At 45.8% G+C, this 26603-nt stretch overlaps 1 protein-coding gene across 1 annotated transcript in view; it reads right to left on the bottom strand.

Annotated features, from left to right (window-relative positions):
• The window catches only part of mdga2a (MAM domain containing glycosylphosphatidylinositol anchor 2a), a 589650-nt gene that overhangs the window by 31062 nt on the left and 531985 nt on the right, over window positions 1-26603 (bottom strand). Inside the window, exon 14 of the mRNA XM_078233125.1 lies at window positions 6158-6316. Coding sequence (XP_078089251.1) covers window positions 6158-6316 — 159 coding nt within the window. The remainder of the gene's footprint in view (window positions 1-6157; window positions 6317-26603) is intronic.

Genomic DNA, 26603 nt, shown 5'->3' with positions numbered 1-26603 from the left:
CAAGTATGTTGATCATGGGAAATAGAAGGAAAAGCCTAAGGTTTGCCCATGACAAAGACTGTGAAACTGTACCAAAGCATTGTTATTACAATTTTGCTGCTACAGGGCTCCATGTAACAATGATACGAAAGAGACATCATCCTGAAACATTGGACTAAATTTTACCGTGACTTTTGGGACCCTGATGTTGGGACCAAATGGGGTCCAGATCCCACACTCTCCACCATCAGGATGGGCTTGGGTATTTCACTGGAGGTGATCGCGAATTGGCTGCCTCCAGGCCTGGGTCAAATTAAAGATGGTAGCAGGCTCCTGATGCTGTTGGCCCAATCAGAGAGCAGGCAGCTCTGCAACCTCATCAACCACAAGAGAGGGAGGTGGATGCTGCTGAAGCAGGTCGGAGACTACAAGAGCACCTTCAGATCGGAGTATTCAAAATTAAAAAAAATCAGAGGGGGCTGAGGGAAAATCACTGGACTCTGGGGACTGACCTTCCTGCCTTTAGCACCCTCTTTGGGTCAGGGAGCCCCTGACTTCTAGCCTCTCTGCCTCCATTTCCATCATCTAGGGGCCAGCACCATTCAGCCCATTACCTCCCTTCCCCTCTGCACAGGTACCACCAGAGCTACCGAGAATTTCCATCTTTCCTTGTTTTGATCGCAGTTTTCTAACATTCACAGTTGTTTTTCATTCATTGATGGGGTGTGGGCTTTGCTGGCTGGGTCAGCATTTAAAGCTCACCCCTGATTACCCATAAGAGTCAACCACATTGCTGTGGATCTGGAGTCACATGTCGGCCAGACCAGGTAAAGACAACAGATTGCCTTCCCTAAAGGACATTAGCGAATGAGATTCCCCAGTGGCTGATGCAGTCAATAATGATTTGGGGGTTGAACAGACAGGCTGCGTGATTTGCTGGCTGTTAACATGATCGTAATTCATTCGGTGTCAATTATCAAAGTTTGCATTACAGCTTTGGAGTTCCAGCGTAACATTTTCCAAGAGGACAGGCACTTTACTAAATTGCATCTGATGAGAGGCAAGCGCCAAGCGTGTTGCCTTGACAAAGATCAGAGAATGCTGATGATCTGTCGCAGGAGATAAATGTCAGCACTGCAGAGTGTAATTCAATTTTCAATGGAACTTCTTGGGGCAACCCACTGTGTGTCAAGTTCTTGTGGCTTGGCACAGTTAGCAGCTAAAACTGCTTTGAAAAGTGAAAAGTTCTCAGAATACAATATTGCTGAGACAAGTTCTGTGCAATCTGCCAGCAGGAACAATCTAAACTTCAAATGAATTGGGTTGTGATGAATGACATGCTGGTATTATTTTGCTTACGGATGTCCCACACCTTCCTGTGCTATAAAGAAGCAATTTTATCGCAATGTCTTTAGCCTGCTGTGATCTCCATTATTCATCCTGCACTCACGCTAAGTTTTCACTTGATCCTCAGAAACCATGGCTGGAATTTTACCGCCTCGCCTGCCCCGATTCCGGAATCCTCCCTTGACCTCGAGCGGGATTTTACGAGCCTCACCCGAGCAGGGTCATTAAATCCCACCCCATGTGTTGGATTTTACGGCTGAACATTGGGCAGGCTGATCCCTCCCTCCCAACGAGCTAATGTTCAGCAACAAAAAACAGAAAAATGCTGGAAAATCTCAGCAGGCCTGACAGCATCTGTGGAGAGAGAATAGAGCCAACGTTTCGAGTCTGGATCACCCTTTGTCAGAGCCATTGACGAAGGGTCATCTCGATTCGAAACATTGGTTCTACTCTCTCTCCACATCGTGGGCCGAAGGGCCTGTTCTGTGCTGTACTGTTCCACAGATGCTGTCAGACCTCCTGAGCTTTTTCAGCATTTTTCTGTTTTTGTATCAGATTCCAGCATCCGCAGTATTTTGCATTAAGCTCATTTTTAGGGCGGCACGGTGACACAGTGGTTAGCGCTGCTGCCTCACAGCGCCAGGGACCCGGGTTCGATTCCCAGCTTGGGTCACTGTCTGTGCGGTGTCCGCACGTTCTCCCCGTGTCTGCGTGGGTTTCCTCCGGATGCTCCAGTTTCCTCCCACAGTCTGAAAGATGTGCTGGTTAGGTGGATTGGCCATGCTAAATTCTCCCTCAGTGTACCCGAACAGGTGCCAGAGTGTGTCGACTAGGGGATCTTCACAGTAACTTCATTGCAGTGTTAATGTAAGCCTACTTGTGACACTAATAAATAAACTTTAAAACATTAACTTTAAACCATGGCATGATGACATTAGGTCAGAAATATGGCATCATCCTACCCTGTCTCCTAGAGTATGGAAGGGCCATACTCTAGGAGAGAAAAAGCCAGTTAATGAACTATTGGGCACGTGAAAAAGGCAATCAACTGCAATTTTTACTTCCCACTCCACTTTCCACAAGTCGCATGGCAAATACTTTGGGAGTGAGTTACGCCAGGTGTGAGGAGGTGGCACAAGGGTAGATAGAAATCTGCAAGTGGGAGCACGGCTGCATGTAGCAGCAGGGTCAACTGTTAAGGGTGGCAGTGTTGAGCTGTTAGCAGACCAGAGACGGGATTTTCTGGCTGCGCTCGCCCCCAAGGCCGAAAATCCCCACCCAAGATCAACAGACCTTTGCATGGTCTACCCACGCCCGCTACGATTCCCGTACCAGGTGGGATGGGAAAATTTCACCCTTTGTTTCTGAAGTTTTTATAGGATGACTTCATAATTAAAGGGGCAAATGAGGGGGAAAGTGGGTCTTTAAATTAGTGGCAGGGATTGACTGCCAGTTTACCGTTTAATCTCTCTCCCTCTGCAAGTCCCACCCTTGACACCCGATTGGTCGCTGAGCCCCACTTCACAATACTAACAGGTCGGCATTCCTGCTGGGAGGCCGTTTATTGGCCAGCCAATTCCACATCTTGAAAAGGTGGGGGCAGGAGTGAGCAGATGGCGCACTGTCCATTCCGTCCCTCTTACCACACTGGAAACCGTAAAACCCACTCCCACATCCTAATTTCACACTGTAAGACCAGGTCAATCTGCAATGCTCTAGCTTTTAACAAAACACCTGGGGCCTGTGATAACCCCCAGGACTTGCATGGTGGGATCACTGATTGACCTCCCTGTAAGACTTGTTGAATACAAGCTCCCTAATGATTGATAATTACCTCACCAGGTGGAGCTTGTATACCGAGCCCTATATAAAGCAGGCCCCTGAGTGTGTCCATTGTTGTGTTGTCTCAATTGGGACCTGTTTGTGTTCACCCCAGGTTTGTGGTTTTGCTTTATTTTGTGCAATAAAATGTTGTTCCTTTCCAGCTGACTCCCAAGTTATGATTGAGTCCTATTTTAAGTTTATTGATTAGTCGCAAGTAAGGCTTACATTAACACTGCAATGAAGGTACTGTGAAATTCCCCTATTTTAACTGGGTGGCTGCAGCCAGCTAACTGATGTTGTCCCCACCCACAATTTGGGTGGTTAGTTTCTGCACTGGATAAAAAGAAATGAAAGTACAGAATAGCTTCTCCAGTTAACTTCCCAGTGACCATCCAAGTCACGCAAACCAAGGTGGTCCAAGATTTCATTCACAGTCTGTGTTAAGCAACAATATTTCAGTTGCAGCAAAACTGGCACAAACAATTGGCTTTTTTCCAGTTTAGTGAATAAACAAAATTCAGTCAAGATTTTGATCATGATTGCTAACCAGTAGCCTTTTTGCCATGTACAGTTTGATGAACTGTGTCAAGCAACAGATTTCTTTTTCCCCCTCTTGTAGTAAATGCCCGTGGTTGCAAGAGGCAACACCATACTGCCTAGACATAAGGAGCAGGCAGTCTGTCCCAGGTAAACCTCCCGTGAGACAAGAGTCATAGAGGTTTACAGCATAGAAACAGGCCCTTCGGTCCAACTTGTCCATGCTGCCCTTTTTCTTTTAAAACCCCTAAACTAATCCCAATTGCCCGCGTTTGGCCCATATCCCTCTATACCCAACGTACCCATGTAACTATCTAAATGCTTTTTAAAAGATAAAATTGTACCCGCCTCTACTACTACCTCGGGCAGCTTGTTCCAGACACTCACCACCCTCTGTGTGAAAGAATTGCCCCTCTGGACACTTTTGTATCTCTCCCCTCACTTTAAACCCATGCCCTCTAGTTTTTGACTCCCCTACCTTTGGGAAAAGATATTGACTATCTACCTTGTCTATGCCCCTCATTATTTTATAGACCTCTATAAGGTCACCCCTCAGCCTCCTACGCTCCAGAGAAAAAAGTCCCAGTCTATTCAGCCTCTCCTTATAACTCAATCCATCAAGTCCCGGTAGCATCCTAGTAAATCTTTCCTGCAATCTTTCTAGCTTAGTAATATCCTTTCTATAATAGGGTGACCAGAACTGTATACAGTATTCCAAGTGTGGCCTTACCAATGTCTTGTACAACTTCAACAAGACGTCCTAACTCCTGTATTCAATGTTCTGACCGATGAAACTAAGCATGCCGAATGCCTTCTTCACCACTCTGTCCATCCGTGACTCCACTTTCAAGGAGCTATGAACATGTACCCCTAGATCTCTTTGTTCTGTAACTCTCCCCAACGCCCTACCATTAACTGAGTAAGTCCTGCCCTGGTTCAATCTACCAAAATGCATCACCTCGCATTTGTCTAAATTAAACTCCAAGGGCCATTCCAATCCCATGAGCCCTCAGTTCCATGGGAACAGCCAATCATCTTTTTAAAAAATTCATTCGTGGGACATGGGCATCGCTGGCTGGCCAGCATTTATTGCCCAAACCTCATTGCCCTTGGACGGCAGTTGAGAGTCAACCGTTTTGCTGTTGCTCTGGAGTCACATGGAGGCCAGACCAGGTAAGGACGGCAGATTTCCTTCCCTAAAGGACATTCGAGAACCAGGTGGGTTTTTCTGACAATCGACAATGGTTTGATGGTCAGCAGTAGATTCTTAATTCCAGATATTTAAGTTTTTTTATGATACTAACCCTCAGAGTGCTCCTAGGAGAAACAGTAAGATAGGCATCTTTTGATATTCAGGGGAAGACTGTTATGATGAAACATGGTATTGCTCATTTATACTTTAGAACTCTGAAGTAATGCAAAATTTGTGCTGATTCCATACTCAGTCATTCATAGAGATTACGTTGATGAAGGAAATTTAACCAATGATAGGAGAATTACCCTTAAAGGCTTCTCTTCCCACTCCTGCACCATTACTTTCTGTCTCTTCAAGATTGTTGCTGTTGCTGTTTGGTTACACCATCTGAAAATGTTGACTCTGCTTCTACACGTGGACTGATGACACCCAGCTCCAATCTGTCATGACCTCCCTCGTCCCTGCCACTCTCTCTAAATTGGCATCCAGTATCGGATGAACAGAAAGTATCTGAGGCACAGCGTGGGCAGACCAAGTGAAGAGGGTAAATGTGGGTGGATGGAGAACACCTTGTAGTTGGGGACCTCTGATTTGCACAGGGGGCATGAAAAGAAGGCACTCGCCCATCTTGCCTGGCCACCAATTTGCCAGGTTGCACTGACAGGCTGGATAGACACTTGGCACCGACTTTCCCTGCTGTTGGTAAAATCCCAGTGGCACTGGGAGATGGCCCTTAGGTTGCTATTAACTGGGCCCAAGGCCTCCCCTGCCGCTGGTAACATTGCAGTGGGGTTGGGTTTCTCTCCTTGACTTGAAGATTGCACTAAATCATGACTCATGAGGTGCAACCCCGGGCGATTGGCAAACCTTACATTATATTGTATCATCAAATGTTAATTTCCAAAGTACATGGCTGCATACATAGGTTTTTAAAAAAGACAATTTAAAATAATGAGAATAGCTGTTATTAGCATTTTCTCCAATTATTAACAGTTCCCCGAGCACTCCATGGTAATGTCCCTGTTCCCAAAATGTACTGCAAGAAAATACTTACTATCTGACTTGATGTGAATAGTACAAGAATACACCCTATTATTCTGCTGCTTTCAATGTTGCCATTGTTTAAATGATGTTAATGCCCTACTCCTACCTAGATTATTTTAGTCACATTTCTTCTGCATTCAACAGACCATGTACCAATGAGATAAAGTTGAGATGCTGTTAACACATTCTAGTTCAAAGATAGATGAACAAATGATGTTAACTCACACATACCTATGTGCTTTCCATACATGTTATAGTAGAAACTGACACAGTAAGCACTGTTAGTGGACCCATATGGATTTTTAGGCAGTGTGCTGAAAATAGGACTTAGGAGTCGAGCCCTTTCACCTTCTGTTCGAGGGCGAGAAGTCTCTATATACATGTAGAAACCTGCAGAGACAAAGAAACAGAGCAACTCAGATCATTTCTGTAGAACAAGCATTCACCTGATTCCATTTTGTTTCAAATGATAATTGTGTAAAAAAATAATACTTTGGGCGGGAATATTCCACTGGCAGGATCTTTGGGATTAAACCCGGTGTTGGGATGGGCCAGCCACACAAAATGACACAGACATCGGTGGAACCAGATCCCCACCTGCTGAAAAACACGCCGTTGGGAGAGGTGGGATGGGGTGCAGAAAATCCCACCCTTGGAGGCGGATTTTCCTGTTCCGCTCGCCACGAGAACTGGGTGAGGGGCGCACCATGGAAAGGTCCATTGACCTCGGGCGGGATTTTCCGGTTTCAGGGCGAACGTGGCTGGAAAATCCCACTCTTGCACCGGAATTTTTTACCACCCCGCTCGCCACAGAATGAAGCGGGCAAGGGGCGGACAAACGGAAATGTCCGTTGATCTCAGGCGGGAATTTCCGGTCTTGCTCAAGCGATGCTGTAAAATCCTGCCCATTGTGCCAATTAGAACAACTTAAATATTAATTAAAGATTTCCACATTTTGATGTTTGTCAGAATAACAATTCGAGGAATCAGGACAGAGGTTGTGCTTTCATCCTTCATCTGAAATCAATGTTGTTATTTTAATAAGGGCTTCCTTTTGCTCCGTACAAGGATAGCATCCTTTGAAGGATTATTCTGCACTGTATTGTCTACATATCAACTTAGACACTTAGTCAATTTAGCTTGAATTCTGAAAACATCTGGCGTCACTCCTGACAATGTGCTGTTTCAAGCTGAGTTCTCCCAAACGATCCAATATCAATGAGCATGACAAGACTTTACTGCCATGAAAAAACAGAAAAGCGGGGCATTTTGGTGAAATTATATGCTCGAATGGCAGCAGTTAATAGAATATTGTGTGTAGCAAAATGTATTGTTCACTGTGGTTGGTCTGATCAGGAAATATCAGAAGTGAGAAGAAAATGGTTCAGTGCCTAGAAATCAATGCTTGTGTGAAGTATGCTTTTATCTAAAGGTGATGTGATTCATATTTGTCGCACAATGTGTGGTGTTTTACCACAAAATCTTTTCTTTCAATATCAGTAGAGTAGGATTATAGAGTTGTGAATCTCTCTTCAGATGTAGTGAAAAGTTCATTCTGTGGTCTAGCTATTCACACAGCTGGACAGAGGTTGGAAAGTGTCCAGTTTTGACTGGTAGGAATCTCTACTGTTTTGGTTCAGGTCAGAAACTCCAAAGTGTTTTATGGAGCCCGCCTGGATCATAAGTTTTGCACTTTGAATTTGGCCAGGATAAGCATGATAGGTTTCACTTCAGGTATGATTCAAATGACCCACTAGGGAGCTTTTATCAAACAAAGTTTATTTAAGAATATAGTTAACATGTATAGTAGGAAAATTAGCAAAATCTTTTATCAATTACAAACAACCATGATAATGTATAACCCTTAACGAACATAGGAGCTGTCCCAATCAAACCAATCCCATAAACAAAACCCTTCAAACATGTTCAATACAGCATAGACTGATGCCCACGTGATACTGGAATTGAGTCATTTGGATGAATGCTGCAGTTCTCTGGATAAACTCAGAACAGTTTGAAGTCAGAACAACTTCCCAATACACCAGGGACTCTAGGCAAGCCACCAACAGCAGATTGCCCCCTTCAGAAAGGCAAGACCTTGCTTTCAGATCACCAGCAGAATTTCCAAAACAACAGGGAGAGAGAGAGAGAGAGAGAGAGAGACTTCTTTTCACCTTGCTGTCCCTTCTAAGACTAAAACTCAAAACTAAACAGCAGCTCAAACTGAAGAGGAAAGAACTCCTATCACCTGACCTGCCAACCAGTTTTTCCTCCAAACAATGCAGAGTCACAAACATCCCAGTAAAAATGAACAAACCCCCGTTTAAGCAGCAATAAAAGGACATCTCCAGACAAGCTGGTGCCACAATGACATCAGCTAAGGCTGTGAGCTGAGAAACACTGAAGCTGTGAGAGCTGCAGAGATCATGATTTTTTAAAAAAACCTTTCTTAAAGGTACACTATTGTCACACCACTTTCACACTAGGTTGAAGACAGACACAAACCATCATGGGCAGGTTAAAGTTGTGAACACCGAGAGACTCCATGAGAAGATCAATGAACTACAGTATCGCCATGCACCTGGTCAAAACCAGTTAGGCAACCACAATGTAAACATCAGAGGTATACTCACTGCTCCCGACCACTTCAGGACATTTGGGCAAAATAGTGGAAAAGGGGTTGATTTCCAAGCATAACGCTGAGGAAGATTGGCTCTTTTGTCTACAGATACCAGACTTGGACAGGTCAAACTGCATGATGCAAATGCAGACTAATTCTGATTATAAAGCCACACCCTACCTCACCTGTACTAATGAAATGGAGAAGTCTTTCTGAATTGCAATTACAACTCAGTGAGTTCTGAGCAAAGGAATAAAAGTCAGGCCACCGACAGCACGGAAATATCGCAGGACTTTGCTGGCCATCCTCACTCAGGGCGGCACGGTAGCACAGTGGTTAGCACTGCTGCTTCACAGCGCCAGGGACCTGGGTTCGATTCCCGGCTTGGGTCACTGTCTGTGTAGAGTTTGCACATTCTCCTCGTGTCTGCGTGGGTTTCCTCCGGGTTCTCCGGTTTCCTCCCACAGTCCAAAGATGTGCGGGTTAGGTTGATTGGCCATGCTAAAATTGCCCCTTAGTGTCCTGAGATGCGTAGGTTAGAGGGATTAGTGGGTAAATGTGTAGGGATATGGGAGTAGGGCCTGGGTGGGATTGTGGTCGGCGCAGACTTGATGGGCCGAATGGCCTGTTTCTGCACTGTAGGGTTTCTATGATTTCTATGACTCAACACTTTTGCATACTTGAAAGAATGACTTGAACTGGCAGCACGGTGGCACAGTGGTTAGCACTGCTGCCTCATAGCGCCAGGGACCTGGGTTCGATTCTTGCCTTGGGTGACTGTGTGGAGTTTGCACATTCTCCCTGTGTCTGTGTGGGTTTCCTCCGGGTGCCCTGGTTTCCTCTCTCAGTCCAAAGATGTGCAGGTTAGGTGGTTTGGCCATGCTAAATTGCCCCTTCGTGTTCCAAAATGTGTAGTTTGGGGAGATTAGTGGGGAAAATATGTGGCGTTGCAGAGATAGGGCCTGGGGTTACAGGGATAAATGCTCTGTCGGAGAGTCAGTACAGACTCGGTGGACCAAATGGTCTCCTTCTGCACTGTGGGGGTTTTATGATTCTAACTGATGAACTGTTCGGATTCACTGTTACTCAGTTGAGATCAAAGTGCGAAGTTTGATATTTGTTGAGTGCAACAATTTGATCTTCAGACTCGCCATTAATAAGCTTTAAATGGAAATGAGATGTATAATCCTATCTTGGCAGATTTTCAGTCATGGTTCGGAGCAATGGTTAGAGACAGCATTCACCAGAGGAGCAGTCTTGCTTTTAATTTATTAGAATTTTAAATCATTTTTTGCGACGACATTCATTACAGTTGCTGAAAGAGCCACCCCAGAGCATACTGATTGTAACGTTAAAAAATCCAGATCGCACCATAATGCCATCAGCTTAAAGCACGAGAGGCTTCCTTCAAACTTGGAGCGCAGTGGCCAATGTCAGAATCAAGTTTAGAATCAGTCTCGACTGGTCAATCTGCAAAATGGAGCCTGTAAACTAAAATGGACTGTGAAGTGGTTTCTAACACAATGGGTGGTATCTTAACAGATCCACACACAATGGGGGGGAGCGTGTGGGTCTGGGACTGGTTGGTAATCGAAACAAGCAGCACCGTGGCTGTTTAGCAGGGCCACAGTATTAGCAATCCATCTCCGGTTGAAGGAGGTGGGATGGTGCACTGCGTCTTAAAGGACGGGTTTCTAGTTAAAGATCCCACAGGGGTTAGAATGGCTGACTGAAACTGTACATTAATTCCTGACCCCCTCCGCAAACACCGGGATGGGGAGGAGATCTGGGGATGACTCTCTCCTTTAAACCCGCCATTATCACTCTCTCCTCGAGCAAACCACCCCTGACCCCACCAGCCTTGCAAATCACCATCCACTCTCCAACTCGCCTTTTTTCTCTCAAGTCCGTGAATGTGTTGAAGCCAAACCCGTTCCCAGAACTCCAAGTATCAGGCTTCCTCCCCTGTCACCGGACCAAAATGGCTCTTATCAAAGTCACCAAAGACATCCCATGCGGATCTGACAAGTGTAAACTTTCCCTCCTTGACCTTTGACACGGTTGACCGCACCATCCTCCTCCAAAGCCTCCCCACTGTCGTCCAGCTGGGTGGGACTGCTCTCACCTGCTTACGTTCCTATCTACCTAATCACAGCCAGAGAATTACTTGAAACATCTTCTCCTCCTGCTCCCACACAGTTGTTTCCGGTGTCCTTCAAAGATCTAGACTTGACCTTCTTCTACCTCACCACTCCCTATCTTCGCTATTGTTAAATTATCCAGTATTAGATAAACAGAAATTTCCTTCAGTTATAATATTGGAAAACTGAGGCCACTCTTTCTGATCCTGTTTCTTGAACCTGTTTAGGCGGCACAGTGGTTAGCACTGCTGCCTCACAGCGTCAGGGTTCAATTCCGGCCTCGGGTCACTGTCTGTGTGGAGTTTGCACATTCTCCCTGTGTCTGCGTGGGTTTCCTCCGGGTGGCCCGGTTTTCTTTTATAGTCCAAAGATGTGTGGGATAGGTTGATTGGCCATGCTAAATTGACCCTAGTGTCAGGGAATTAGCAGGGTAAATGTGTGGGGTTGCGGGAATAGGGCCTGGGTGGGATTGTGGTCGATGCAGACTCGATGGGCCAAATGGCCTCCTTCTGAACTGTAGGGATTCTAATCCAAGCTCCATTCCTGAGGGATTGCTTCCCTCTCTCTCTTTCTCCCTGGAAACAGTTATCCTGGCCCAGCACATCTTGATTTTAAAATTGGCATCTTTGTTTCAAAATCCTTCCATGGCCTCATCTCTCGATCCCCTTCTCTGTAATCTCCATCAGCCTCGCGACCCTCCTGAGAGATTTGCCCCCATCAAATTCTGGATTCCTGGGCATCCCTGATTTTAATCAGTCCACTGTTGATAGCTGTGCATTTGGCTACAAGGGCCCAAGCTTGGAAATCCGCTGTTTATACTCCTCTCCACCTCTCTACCTTACTTTCCTGCTTTAAGGCACTCTTTAAAACCTACATCTTTGACCACGCTTTTAGTCAACGGCCTAATATCCCATTAGGTGGCTCAGTGACAGATTTCCTTTTCAAATGCTTCTGTTAAGTGTCTTGGGATGTTTTATTGTGTTAAAGATGCACGACAAATAGAAGTTCTTCTTAACTCTCCTTCCATACCTAAACCCTTCCACATATAGAAGTTAAAATTGTACCTAATGAATCTATTCATTACTCTTTTTATCTGCTGTATTTAAGTTTATTTATTAGTGTCACAAGTAGGGTTACATTAACACTGCAATGAAGTTACTGTGAAAATCCCCTAGTCACCACACTCCGGCGCCTGTTCGGGTACACTGAGGGAGAATTTAGCATGGCCAACGCACCTAACCAGCACATCTTTCGGACTGTGGGAGGAAACTGGAGCACTCGGAGAAAACCCACGCAGACACGGGGAGAATGTACAGACTCTGCACAGACAGTCACCCAAGCCAGGAATCGAACCCGGGTCCTTGGCGCTGTGAGGCAGCAGTGCTAACCACTGTGCCACCGTTCTGAGAACAATTTGAACTGAAAGCCACTTTTCTCTCAGTGTAAATGCTGCACTGCTGCATTTCTACTCAAACACAGAGGGAGTGAAGTATTTTACACTTCAGGCACCACGGACGTGCTTAATGATCTGGTTGCTGTTGGGCTGCAGAGAAAGGTACTGATCATTGTCATCTGGCGCCTTTTTGGTTTTGACATGCAAACAGGTGGAGCTGTGCAGTCAGGATTCTGAATCAGCCTCAGCAACTGTTCAAGACTGAGCTGTCAGTTACTTGAAAAATTGCCCTTCAAATCCAGTTTCAGTGTGAGACACCTTTCTGAAACTTTCCACGAGCAAGAAAACATATCCTCAGATGAAAGAGATCAGCAATGATAGAGCTACTGATTAACACAGCTGCCTCACTGTGCCAGGGACCCGGGTTCGATTCCCAGTTTGGGTCACTGTCTGTGCGGAGTCTGCACATTCACCCCGTGTCTGCGTGAGTTTCCTCCGGGTGCTCTGGTTTCCTCCCACAGTCTGAAAGACGTGCTAAATTGGCCGTGCTAAATTCTCCCTCAGTGTACCTGAACAGGCGCCGGAGTGTGGCGACTAGGGGATTTTCACAGTAACTTCATTGCAGTGTTAATGTAAGCCAGCTTGCGACACTAATAATAAATAAACTTTAAACTTTAAAAGATGCAAACAGAGGCAGAGAGAAAGAGTGTGAGAGTGGGAATAAGAAGATCAGTGAAATTGGGAGAGCAGAGGGAGCAGAATTAATGCATTTTTAAAATTTCAGGTACAATTGTGATTTTATTGTTTGTTTTTCAAGTTTAGAAGAACTCGCTTTATTACCGCAATATTTGTGTTTCAGTGCCGTAATACAGACATTAAAAAAAAGCTAAAGTGATCAGGAAACAAAATACAAGATGGTAAAATGTGGAAATATTCCCATCAAATGTTAATTATTATTGTGCCATAAAAATCCTCCCTGAACAAAGGAACCATTCGCTACAATCATTGGTTATTTACAAAGTGTGATTGCATCAACATATGAATCTATTCTTGCAGGTAATGTGAAGATGAGGCGTCATTGTACATTAGTGATATTCTCATGAATTTTTATGATGAAAGCTTTGACTGTGTAAAGCGGAGGATTCCAATGCGACTACCTATTTATTAACCACGACTTAAATTGCTCCATACTACAGTTCGTCCAAATGCGGAGGAAGATATTGTCCCTCCGCTGAAATGACAAACGCTCGTTAAGACAAAGTGAACATTTCAAGAAGACGCACTGATTGGATTTCTGCTTCAATGCTGCGCTATCCTTGTGCAGGTCTGCAGGCTCGGTCTTTTATGATTGAGGATTATGGCTGTTCTGCAACTGAACTGTGCCCAAAGAATTAAAAATCTGACGCACATGTTCAAAATAGCGTACATCAATTAAACATTCATGAATGATGGGGTCATTCTCCTCTACAATTGGAGACAGAAGCACATATTAGCGTGATAGAAAGCAAAGCACCACCCCAGATCCTACCGCCCCACACACAGACACACACTAGTGCACACATACGTGTGCACAGACACACATGCGCGTGCACGCACACACACCCGCGCACACAAAGTATATACACACACACACACACACACGCGTGCACACACGCACACACGCACACACACACACCCGCGCACACAAAGTATATACACACACACCCGCACACACACACACACCCCCGCGCACACGCACGCACACACACACCCGCGCACACAAAGTATATACATACACACACCCGCACACACACACACACACACGCGTGCACACTCACATGCGTGTACACACACACACGCGCGCGCACACACACACACACACACGCACATGCGTGTACACACACACACACACGCACACACACACACCCGCGCACACACACACACAAGTATACACACACACACCCACACACACACACACAAAGTATACACACACACACCCGCACACACCCGCACACACACACAAGTATACACACACACACCCACACACACACCCACCCGCACACACACACAAGTATATACACACACACCCACCCGCACACACACACACAAGTATATACACACACACCCACCCGCACACACACACACGTATACACACACATACTCACAATCTCCCCCCCACCCCCGGGAGCATGCCTGATATGATGGATTTTTTTCTCATTCCAAAATATTACAGCTGCAGCTCCCACTCCGGAGCGTTCATGAGGCATAATGAGATAAAATTATTACTGCTGCATTTCCAGTTAGCAATGAAATAATTGAAACGGAAGTCGTAGGAGGTTGAATACTCTTCTTCACTTCCCTTGCGATGGATACAATACCGCACTATTGCTTTCTGATAGATAATATGCTGTTATAATCCCAGCTTGGGTCACTGTCTGTGTGGAGTTTGCACATTCTCCCTGTGTCTGCGTGGGTTTCCTCTGGGTGGCCCGGTTTCCTTTTATAGTCCAAAGATGTGTGAGATAGGTGGATTGGCCGTGCTAAATTGCCCTTTCGTGGCAAGGCAACTCGCTAGGTTAAATGCATGGGGTTATGGGGATAGGACCTGGGTGGGACTGTGGTCGGGGCAGACTTAATGGGCTGAATGGCCTCCTTCTGCACCGTAGGATTCTATGATTCTTTAATAACACTGTAAAACATTTGTGAAGCAATTGTTTATTTTTTTTTGGTGCGGGGGCTTTCTGCAAGGAAACATTTCTATGCCTGTTGCCAACTTTACTTTAAATTCTGCAATAATATGGGCAGGTTTTTCTGGCTGCGCTCGCCCCAAAACTGGAACATCCTGCCCAAGGACAATGGGTCTTTGCATGGTCCGCATGCTACAATTCCCGTGGCGGGTAGAATGGAAAAATTCCCTCCTTAATATTGAATACTGGAGCAGTGGAACGCAAGTCAGAGGAAGCTGTGACCAAATTAGACAGTGCCCTGACCTGACTGTTCCTTCAGTCCTATATCCTGCTCTTCTGTCCAAGACACAAGGGAGCAGTCATGGCTGAACATAGGGATACAGGCTCAGGTTAAGAGGTCCATCATTGGGAACGACGAGGAGGAGAAGTGTCTTCAGTCAGAGGTTTGGAAGTCTTGATCCTGAGGGTTGTGGATGCTTCCTCGTTGGAGATATTTAAGATTTTTGGTCTCTCAGGAAATCAAGGAACTTGGAGAGTCAGTGTGAAAATGGAGCTGAAGCCAAAGATTAACCTTAATTGTATTGAATGACAGGGCAGGTTCAATGGGCTGGATGATCTACTCCTGCTCGATATCCCTTTGCAGAGTCTTCGCATCCTCCTCAGCCAAGTCACATTATGGACACTTGTCTGAGAGCCCAGGCAACTTTTAGAATAACAGAACACCCGCACATCAGAGGAAACACTTTGACAGCTCATGCTCTCTGATCTGTAGTCAATTTCGCAATGTTTGTTGAGGCAAGTCAATTGGTTTCAAGTGTTTGTGGTTTTTGAAATTTCAAAGAACCTGGATGATTGGCACTATTTTTTTAGTTTACCACACTGACACTTTTTCTTCATAGGATTAAATGATGAATCATAGAATCCTTCCAGTGTTGAAGGAGGCCATTTGGCCCATCAAGACTGCACTGACAACATTCCCACCCAGGCCTTATCCCCGCAACCTCACATATTTACCCTGCTAATTCCCTGACACTAAGGGGCAATTTAGCAGGGCCAATCAATGTAACCTGCACATCTTTGGACTGTGGGAGGAAACCGGAACATCCGGAGGAAACCCACGCAGACACCGGGAGAATGTGCAAATTCCACACAGACAGTCACCCAAGGCTGGAATTGAACCCGGGTCCCTGCGCTGTGAGGTAGCAGTGCTAACCACTGTGCTACCATGCTGCCCTCTGCCACCGTGCCGCCCTCTACTGCCAACAATCCCTCCCAGGCCGAGTTTATCAAAGCTTTTTTTTAAACACAATTGAATTTATACTGTTCACTGTTTCTGGAAAGTGTACAGTGGATCAATGGGCAAGAAAGCCCCAGTGCCTGGCACAAGTGGCATGAGAGACTTGAGGGGGTTGGTGGTAAGGCACAACGTGGCATGGGCAAGTGGGGATATAGGGGTGGGTGGGGGATGAGGTGGTATGGATAAAGTTAAAGTTTATTTATTAGTCACAAGTAAGGCTTACATTCACACAGCAATGAAGTTACTGTGAAATTCTCCTAGTCGTCACAGTCTGACGCCTGTTTGGGTCAATGCACCTAACCAGTACGTCTTTTATAATATGGGAGGAAATCGGAGCACCCAGAGGAAACCCACACAGACACGGAGAGAACGTGCAAACTCCACACTGACAGTCACCCAAGTTGGGAATCGAACTGGGGTCTCTGATGTTGTGAAACAGCTGTGCTAACCACTGTGCTACCGTGAGCCACGAGCGGTGTTTGGAGGGTGGAGAGCCTTTGTGTTTCTGTTCCACTGGGACAAAGTCCCACTGTACCAAGGTGGCCCTTTCAAATAGCCTACCTCTGTAACAGTCAGTCCCTATGGCCATCTCCACACTTCTTCCTGAGTCAACGGGCCCAACTCCAGCAAGGAAGATCCTGCCTTAGTGGACATTTCCTCCTGTGACAGGCCAGCCAAGCCAGGAATTTCCCCAACTCCCCCTACCTGCCTTGAGGCTGAAAATCCAGGCCGTTAACCCTCTTTTTCTTCACAGATGCTGCCTGATCTGCTGAGTGTTTCCAGCATCTTCTGTTTTAAAGCAAGCTGACTTTTGGACTGGGAATCTGCTCATGAAAAAAAAACCACGCACACCTTGGACTTCCAGGTTTTGCAAACGTAAGTGTTCACCGATGCACACCCCTGACCCACCACCACTTCCACCGTTCTGAGCCTCCAGCAATTATCAGATCTTTAGTGCCAAAGTCCCGATTGATAAGGAAAGACTGAAAGAATTTGGTCTTCTCAGCCTGGAAAGGCAGCATGGGAAGTGGTCTTAAAAGAAGCACGCAAATATAAATCAGGACGACTTTAAACTAAAATGTGAGAGCCAAGGAGGTCGAGCAATGGTTGGAAAGTGCTTTAAGATGTCCCAAGATGGTGACAATCACTATATAAGTGCAAGTCCTTTCTTTACATTCAAGATATAAATATCGCTGGCAAGGTCGGCATTATTTGACCATCCCTTGTCGTTTAAGTTTGCTACAGCTGAATGGTTTACTAGGCCACTTCAGAAGGCAATTAAAAGTCAAACGCTTGATGTGAGATGCAAGTTATTTATAGGTCAGACCGAGTAAGGCCAGTAGATATCTTTCCCCAAAGGACATGAGTGAACCAGTTGGAGGCTTCACTTGTACCAATATCAGCCTTTATTAATTTTTAAAATATGTATTTTTTGAAACTGAATTCAAATCTCCAACCCATTACACAGTGACTAGAACTGGAGTATTAGTCCGGATCTTTCAATTACTAGCAACAGAACCACTACAGTTCCCGATCCCTCGTCCAAGGAATAAAAACAATTAGCAGCTTTTAAGAATTACAGAAGCAGAGAAAAGGGGTCAGGATATGTGCAGAAGGAAATGTCTGTGATAGGTTGAGGGCAGCAGTGATTAAATGACAAAAGTAATGACAGTAAAAGGCTAAAGGGATGATAATGAAACAAGCTTGGGCATGAAAGATAGATCCACAGGAGGGGTAAATCCTTTCAACACGGACGGAGGGAAGCATGGAAAATCTGTCGGCCAATCGACCTAACCTACACATCTTTTGATTGTAGGAGGAAACCGGAGCACCCGGAGGAAACCCACAGACATGGAGAGAATGTACAAACTCCACACAGACAGTGACTCAAGGCCGGAATTGAACCTGGGTCCCTGGTGCTGTGTGTAGCAGTGTTCACTGCTGTGCCATCCACTTGCGCCCCTATACGCTTCTTTTTTGAGGAAGATGGAAGACCAAAGACAGATCTGTATCAGGAGTTTGTGTCACCAGTGGATTCCCATCCCACGCACTGGGCCACACCTCCTCTACTCCCAGTAGCTGTGATGCAGCCATCCTTCACTGTCACTGCCTGTCACCCAAGAGATCATGGGAGTGGTAGTTAAGGGTTAAACTCGTTGTTAAGGGCCAAGGGCTGAGGTGTCTAGTGGAACACTAATATGCTGTTTCTCGATCTTGGGTTGAGCTTCACTGGAACAGTGAAGGAGGCGCGGGAGAGATCTTTTTCTATTTCCAGCAGCTGCAAACCTTTGCTTTTGTTTTATGGAATCCCTACAGTGGAGAAGGAGGCCATTCGGCCCATCGAGTCTGCATCGACCACAGTCCCACCCAGGCCCTATCCCTGTAACCCCATCTATTTACCCTACTAGTCCTCCTGACACTAAGGGGCAACTTAGCCTGGCCAATCAACATCTCTGGACTCTTACAAGAAAAGTAATGTGGAGTATATCCCCAGCTCTGGTTACAATGCTCGTGTTATGATGACCATGAAGGATTATCAATGATCTACCCGTGGGCTTCGTGGAGTATGAGCTGCATTATTGAGCGAGTGGAGGAGGGTTGCCCTATGGGGATCAGCCAGCGTGCGGGGGAGGCAGGGGGGAGGGGTGGTTTAAGCCTGTAACCTTATCCAAACCTGAGTTGTAGACTATGAGGTGAAGATTACCCTGACTGCAAGCTGCGGGAGTGGCCTTTTCACTTGGTGCACAGTAAAGGGTGTTGGTGACGGGAAACTGGAACTTGGCTGAATTACTACAGCTCTTTAGACCACATGTCATAGGCTTCTAACCAGGGCTGTAATTAAGTCAACAGCTTTTACAGGGCTGCACCAGCCTGAAGCTGTTGGTCAACAGCGTTAGCTGGCACATGTTCACTCTGCAGCAGCGATTAATATACTTGGTCAAGAGAATTTACATTTTCCCATTGACATTTACAAGCACTGCTGTAAAACAAGAAGAGTCTCATCTGAATCGAATTACGTTATGGATGGAGCTCCGAGCTCACATCAAAATCAAATCTTTTCCGACCAGTTGTTTATTTGATTTTACATTTCCTGAACCTTGAAACTAATCCCACAAGCTAACTTTTAATTCACGAGGATTAGTTCTGTACATTGGAACGCGCTGATGGAAAACCGGCAATGATACACATTTTGTGAGCATCTGTATCCACACATAGCAATTACTTAAATATAAAGACAAGGCATACAAAAATGACAGGGAGCATTTTATTATCCAATAGCGTCACTCTGAGGGTCTCATGCGTGAGTAATTGACAGCGACGGGGTTTATAAAGCAAACTGTCAAGATTCAGCAGAAGTAAATCCTGAGTCCAGCACACAAGGTGATGGTTAAGACCGTCACTGCATAAAGAATGCAATTATAAATACATTCCAATTTCTTTGCTCCATGCAATTTACAGAAAAACAATGTTAATTTATGAATAAAGTTTATTTATTAGTGTCACAAATAGGTTTACATTAACACTGCAATGAAGTTACTGTGAAAATCCCCAAGCCTGCCACACTCCGGCGCCTGTTCGGGTACACTGAGGAAGAATTTAGCATGGCCAATACACCTAACCAGGATGTTTCTTGGACTGTGGGAGGAAACCGGAGCACCCGGAGGAAACCCATGCAGACGTGGGGAGAATGTGCAGACTCCGCACTGACAGTGATCCAAGCTGGGAATCGAACCCGGATCCCTGGCACTGTGAGGCAGTAGTGCTAACCGCTGTGCCACCGTGATATTTTTTCTATCACTCCATTTTTCTATCAATCCAATTACTCAATGGCAATTGCTTCACCTTGTCATCTCACATGGCCTCACTAACCCCATAGAATCGATCACCAAAAAGGCCATCTCTGATCGCGTCCTTGCAATGCTCATTGCTACATCCTGCATCTTCTTCTGCCCCGGGAGAAAAAAAATTCTCCCCAGTTCAACTGGCATCCAAACTCTCAAATAACCAAGTGTCTGGCATGTGGCCCGACATACACCAGAACATTTCTGCAACTACCATTCTTCTCAACCACACCCTCATCTCTACCTTCAATGCACTAGCCCCCATTAAAACCATTCCATTTTCTCACCTTGCCTATTCCCCTCGCATAGCTCCTTTAAATCGAAGGGACACAGGTCTGAATGAATATGGCGCAGACTTATTCATTCCAGTCACACTCTCTCCCAGATCCAGTTGTACCGCATATTGGGTCCTGCTCATTTGTGGAAAGTTCTCCCTATTGCTATCATCCTTGGCAACCTCCGGCTCCAAACCATCTCTTTAAGCCCCTTTCCTTGGTCTCCGCCACCCTCACCTCAAGTGTGAGAAGCTTGTGGATTTCTTTCTTCCCAAACCTGAGACAATCTGATCAGCTGCTTCTGTCACCTTCCTCATTTCCATCCTTCGCCTGGCCCACTGGGCTGAGCCTCCTCTAAGGCTCCCCCTTACTCTAGCCTTGAGCTTGCTTCCTTCTCCAGTTCAGTTCCAGTTCCAGGGACACGGGTTCGATTCCCGGCTTGGGTCACTGTCTGTGTGGAGTTTGCATCTTCTCCCCATTTCTGCGTCGGTTACTTCTGGGTGCTCCGGTTTCCTCCCACAGTCCACAGATGTGCTGGTAGTGGTTGAATTGGCCATGCTAAATTCTCCCTCAGTGTACCTGAATAGGCACCGGAGTGTGGAGACTAGGGGATTTTCACAGTAACTTCATTGCAGTGTTAATGTAAGCCTACTTGTGACACTAATAAATAAACTTTAAATTTGTGTCCACCTATGGCCGAGCTCCATGTGTGAATTGCTCCTGTCAGCCTTCCATTCCTCCTACATTATGGAAATGACTCTCATTAAAGGGAAGGATTTTCCGGTCATTCCAGTCAGCGGGGCCGGTAGATCCCACTGAAGGCACACCGACTCCCCCGGTGGGCTCCTGGACGGCAGGCAGGTGAGCCTTAGAAAACACCATGGACCTTGGTGGAACTGGAAGATCCCAGTGGCGGCCAAAGGCGAGCTGCCTCCGCTAGCAGAAAACACGCCATGGGAGCAATTAACCATGGCCAATCCACCTAACCTGCACATCTTTGGACACTAAGGGGCAATTTAGCATGGCCTAACCACCTAACTTACACGTCTTTTTAGTGCGGGGAGGAAACCGGAGCACCCGGAGGAAACCCACAGAGACATGGGGAGAACATACAAACTCCGCACAGACTGTCACCCAAGGCTGGAATTTAATCCGGGTCTCTGGTGTTAACCACTGTGTCACCGTGCCACCCACTTAAGTCCCTCAACACTTCTTTCCCCCCAATTGTATACTTGTGAGTTTAGATGTTCTACCTTTAATATTCTCATCAAAATAACCTCTAAATATCGGGAAGAGAATTGATTAAACTGATCCTTGAGGTACTAAGTTTATCACAGATATCCAATTCAAACTGTCTTCAAATGCCTATGTTTCACGTCTGGAATTTCCTCTCTGCCTCTCCATCTCTTTCTCTGGCTTTAGGGTGGTCCTTAAAACCTACCCCTTTGACCAAACTTGTCTTCACAACTCTTTAGGTGGCCCAGTGTCAAATTTCAATTGATAATGCTCCTGTAAAATGTCTTGGAAAATTTTACAATGTTAACAACGTGATATAAATCCCAATTTGTTGTTCCAATTGCTTCAGCCATTAGTCTATGTTGTTTTTTATTGCTTAGCCAATACATTTGCTGCTTCCTCATTGGGCCGAACAATTTGCTCTTTTGCCACTGGTCTCTAATGAGACATTTTATGGACATCTCCTGGAAGTCATGAAACACACTAACCACATAAACACTGGCCATCAATTCTGCATCAGAACATTCTTATAAACTTTTCCAGGCATAACCATCCATTTCAAAACTGGTATTGACCTAGAAATATTGCATTTGCTCTTGTTAAAGGCTAGAGCACTGCTTGCATCACTTACTTTGGAATAAACTTCAGTGCTACTTTTTCCTCCTCTGGATGTCAAGTTATATATAGGTCCCTGAAGCCCATGTTTCAGAAGAACTCTAATTAACTAGTGATATTTTGCAACTGATCTTACAGTTAATGAGCAATGTGAAACTTTGGCTACAGTCCCTCCCATGACCTGTAATTATCATTTCTTTAAATATTTAGGATCTATTCTTGCTGACCCTGTTGTCTCATGGATCCATCAAGTCATTTGCAGCAGGGAGGAGACACCATTCGGTCTGTCAGTTCTACACTAGCTCTCTGCGGAGCAATCCAGTCTATCAATTTTCGCTTGCTTCAGTTAATGATTCATAGAATTTACAGTGCAAAAAGAGGCCATTTGGCCCACTGAGTCTGCACTGACCACAATCCCACCCAGGCTGTATCCCCATAACCCAATGCATTTACCCTAGCTAATCCCGCTGACACTAAGGGGCACTTTAGCATGGACCAAGCCAGGAATTGAAGCTGGATCCCTGGAAGGCAGCAGTGCTAACCACTGTGCCACCCTATTGATTAGTGATTACTTCATCACCAATGAGCAAATTCTTCAAGTCAGTAAGACAGGTACTGGGTTTGACCATTCAAAAGTTTTAATAAGTGCCCATGATTTTGGATAATTCGCCCTCTGCTTAATGTTGAACAAATAATTAAGACATTGTTCTCGGAAATACCAGGGACACTGCAAGTAGTTCTCCACTGACTACTGATCTGTATCTCTGGTCACCTAAATAATTTCATCACATTTTTACCAGCTGTGCTCGGGGATTTTAATTCATGAGACTTGTTTCTTTTTGAAAATGTGCATGAGACAGAGAATTATGATGAAACGGTAATAGGGGAAGTGATGGCCTAACGGTATTATCACTAGACTATTAATCCAGAAACTCAGCTAATGTCTAGAGACCCGGGTTCAAATCCCACTCACGGCAGATGGTGGAATTTGAAATCAATAAAAAATATCTGGAATTAAGAATCTACTGATGACCATGAAACCATTATCAATTGTCGGAAAAACCCATCTGGTTCACTAATGTCCTTTAGGGAAGGAAATCTGCCATCCTTACCTGGTCCGGCCTACATGTGACTCCAGACTCACAGCAATGTGGTTGACTCTCAATTGCCCTCAGACAACTAAGGATGGCCAATAAATGCTGGCCAGCCAGCAACGCCCATGTCCCATGAATGAATAAAAGAATATAACTTTTGTTATATTTTTTGTTTAGGAATTTTTGTTTCTCTCTCCACAGACTGTGTGTGACCGGCTGAGTATTCCCAGAATTTTCTGGACAGATTTCAGATTTCCAGCACACACAGCATTTTGCTTCTCTTTGTGAAACCAAGGGCGGAATTTTCCATTTTTACTGCAGAATGTCGCAGAGGGTGGGTAAAGTGACATTGAAGCCATCAGCCCCAATGGCGGCTGTCTCTGCCGTATCACAGAAACGTAGAAAATAGGAGCAGGAAGAGGCCATTCGGCCCTTCGATCCTGCTGTGCCATTCTTATGATCATGGCTGATCATCCAACTCAGTAACCTGATCCCGTCTTCCCCCCATATCCTTTGATCCCTTTCACCTCAAGCACCATAACTAACCGCCTCTTGGAAACATTCAGGACGGGATTTTCCGGCCGCGTTCATCCCGGAAATTCCTGCCCGAGGTCAACGGATCTTTGCATGTTCGGCGATTTTTCTCGCCCACCCACTATGATTCCCGTGACGGGAAGGACGGGAAAATTCTACCCTCAGTGTTTTGGCCTCAACTATTTTGTGTGGGAGCGAATTCCACTGGCTGAGCACTCTCTGGTTGAAGAAATTTCTCCCCATCTCTGTCCTAAACGGTCTACCCTGTATCCTCAGACTGCGACCCCTGGTTCTAGATACCCCCAAACATCAGGAACATCCTCCTTGCAGCCACCCTGTCTAGACCTGTGTGAGTTTTAGAGGTTTCTATGAGATTGGGAGGAACTCTGGAAAAAGTGAACCCAAGGGGAGGATCCCACAATGTCATACTGGAGGGTCAGGCTCGGCAGCAACTTAGTTTTGTTTGAAGATCAGGGCACCTTTCTTAAAGGCCGTCTTGATACAAAAGGATAAAAACAGAATTCTACCCCCCCAAAGCAAGATGATTGATGAGGGCAGGGCGGTGGTTGTTGTCTACATGGACTTTAGCAAGGCCTTTGACAAGGTCCCTCATGGCAGGCTAATACAGAAGATGAAGTGACATGAGAACCATAGTGAGCTGGTAAGATGGATACAGAACTGGCTTGGTCATAGAAGACAGAGATTATTGGCGGAAGGGTGTTTTTCAGACTGGAGCTCTGTGACCAGTGGTATTCACAGTAAGAAGTCTCAGAACACCAGGTTAAAGTCCAACAAGTTTAATTGGTAGCAAAAGCCACTAGCTTTCGGAGCGCTGCTCTGCCAAAAGGCCGAGAACTCTAATGCATGAGGGAAGTATACAGTAAATGGCTGAAACCTTAGGAGCATTAACATACAGAGGGATCTAAGCATACAGGTCCCACAGTTCCCTGAAAGTGGCAACAGAAACCAGTCTGCCCCTGGCAGGCCCCTAAGTGATACATTTACCTGAGCTCATCTGGCAGGTTCTGCCTGGCAGGTGCGTGCCGTGGGAGAGCAGTCATCATTCATGTTGGCGTGCCTTCATGCTGGTGTGAATAGATAATATAACGGGGGCGGAGATTATCAGGTGCAGAGGCCTGATAATTAGATTTAAATTTATTCTAATGAGATCCCATTACATCATTGGCAGGGGGCGGAGACAATCACGATGGGACTTCTCGGCCCTAATATTTGTCCACATCCTCCAACAAAACTGAAACTTAGTCAACACGGATAACTTTTAAAAAGAGATTTAAACTTCCAGTTTTTGGTTGAAGGAATAATCCCATGAGATTTCACATTTTAAAACTTTTGCTGTTGACTTAAACACTGACTAAAAAAACCACTATTTACGAAACACTGTTTCCTTTCTATAAAAGCAAAATACTGCTGGGATCTGAAAAAGGACAGAAAAACTCAGCAGGTCTGGCAGCAAAAGTCCAGTCTGCAGGTACAACAGGTGATCAAGAAGGCAAATGGGATGTTGGCCTATATCGCGAGGGGGATAGAATATAAAAGCAGGGATGTCTTGATGCACCTGTACAGGGCATTGGTGAGGCCGCAGCTGGAATACTGTGTGCAGTATTGGTCCCCTTATATGAGGAAGGATATATTGGCATTGGAGGGAGTGCAGAGAAGGTTCACCAGGTTGATACCAGAGATGAGGGGTTTGGATTATGAGAGGCTGAGGAGATTGGGTTTGTACTCGTTGGAGTTTAGAAGGATGAGGGGGGATCTTATGGAGACTTATAAGATAATGCGGGGGCTGGATAGGGTGGAGGTGGAGAGATTCTTTCCACTTAGTAAGGAAGTTAAAACTAGAGGACACAGCCTCAAAATAAAGGGGGGTCGGTTTAAGACAGAGTTGAGGAGGAACTTCTTCTCCCAGAGGGTGGTGAATCTCTGGAATTCTCTGCCCACTGAGGTGGTGGAGGCTACCTCGCTGAATATGTTTAAAGCGCGGATGGATGGATTCCTGATCGGTAAGGGAATTAAGGGTTATGGGGATCAGGCGGGTAAGTGGTACTGATCCACGTCAGATCAGCCATGATCTTATTGAATGGCGGGGCAGGCTCGAGGGGCTAGATGGCCTACTCCTGCTCCTATTTCTTATGTTCTTATGTCTGTGGAGAGAGAGAATCGAGCTAATCTTTTGAGTCCGTATGACTCTTCTTCAGGCTTAGTTATATTTTATAGGCAATTTATACTTCCTACAGAAAGAGACATTCTCTGTGTACCCTTATCACCTTTTTGGATTCTCCATGGAATTACACTACTTTTAGCAAATAGATTCCCATATCCCTGTTTTGATTCTCGCATCCCGCTGAGCTGCTTTTTTAGTGCAGTGGGCTAGGAGGCTTTAGCAGGGGCCATTTCATGGGCTCCCCGCTGGGTGCCCAGACCTCCACGCATCTCCCAGTGCAGGATTTCCAGTGCAGAGCTGCATAAATTATGGTAAGGTGCATTAACATACAACTGCAATAGCATTAGCGGGCCTGGGACTGAAATCTCTGGGCCCCCAGGCCTCTCCCCCTGGCCAGGAGTATGTCACTCCAGCGAGGATTACGATAGCCTGTTTGTGGGTTCGGGGCTGAGGTGGAGGGGGGGTCGGGGCTTGGCCCAGGCTTGCTCAGGGGGCCAGCAATTGGGCCGTGGGGGGGAGGGGGGTGAGAGGGCTGGAGATGTGGGGGCCGCGGGGTTTGCCAGTGATCGAGCTAGCCAGCAATCAGGAGGCCAACAGACAGGGGTCACCGCGCATGCGCTGATCTCGGCACTGACAGATCGTCGCATGTGCAGTGGCTCGCTCAGCATTACGCTCCCATCCTCTCCAACGCAAATAGGCCCTGCCCACTGATTTTTAACGTGATTTACTCTTGTGCACTCTGCAGTGCACAGAGTGTGGGAGATTCTTTTTTAAACTCCCGC

Source organism: Mustelus asterias, chromosome 18 (genome assembly GCF_964213995.1).
Source record: "Mustelus asterias chromosome 18, sMusAst1.hap1.1, whole genome shotgun sequence".
NCBI classification, from domain to species: Eukaryota; Metazoa; Chordata; class Chondrichthyes; order Carcharhiniformes; family Triakidae; genus Mustelus; species Mustelus asterias.
The sequence above is the reverse complement of the archived record's forward strand: the minus strand, read 5'-3'. Positions and strand labels throughout refer to the sequence as shown.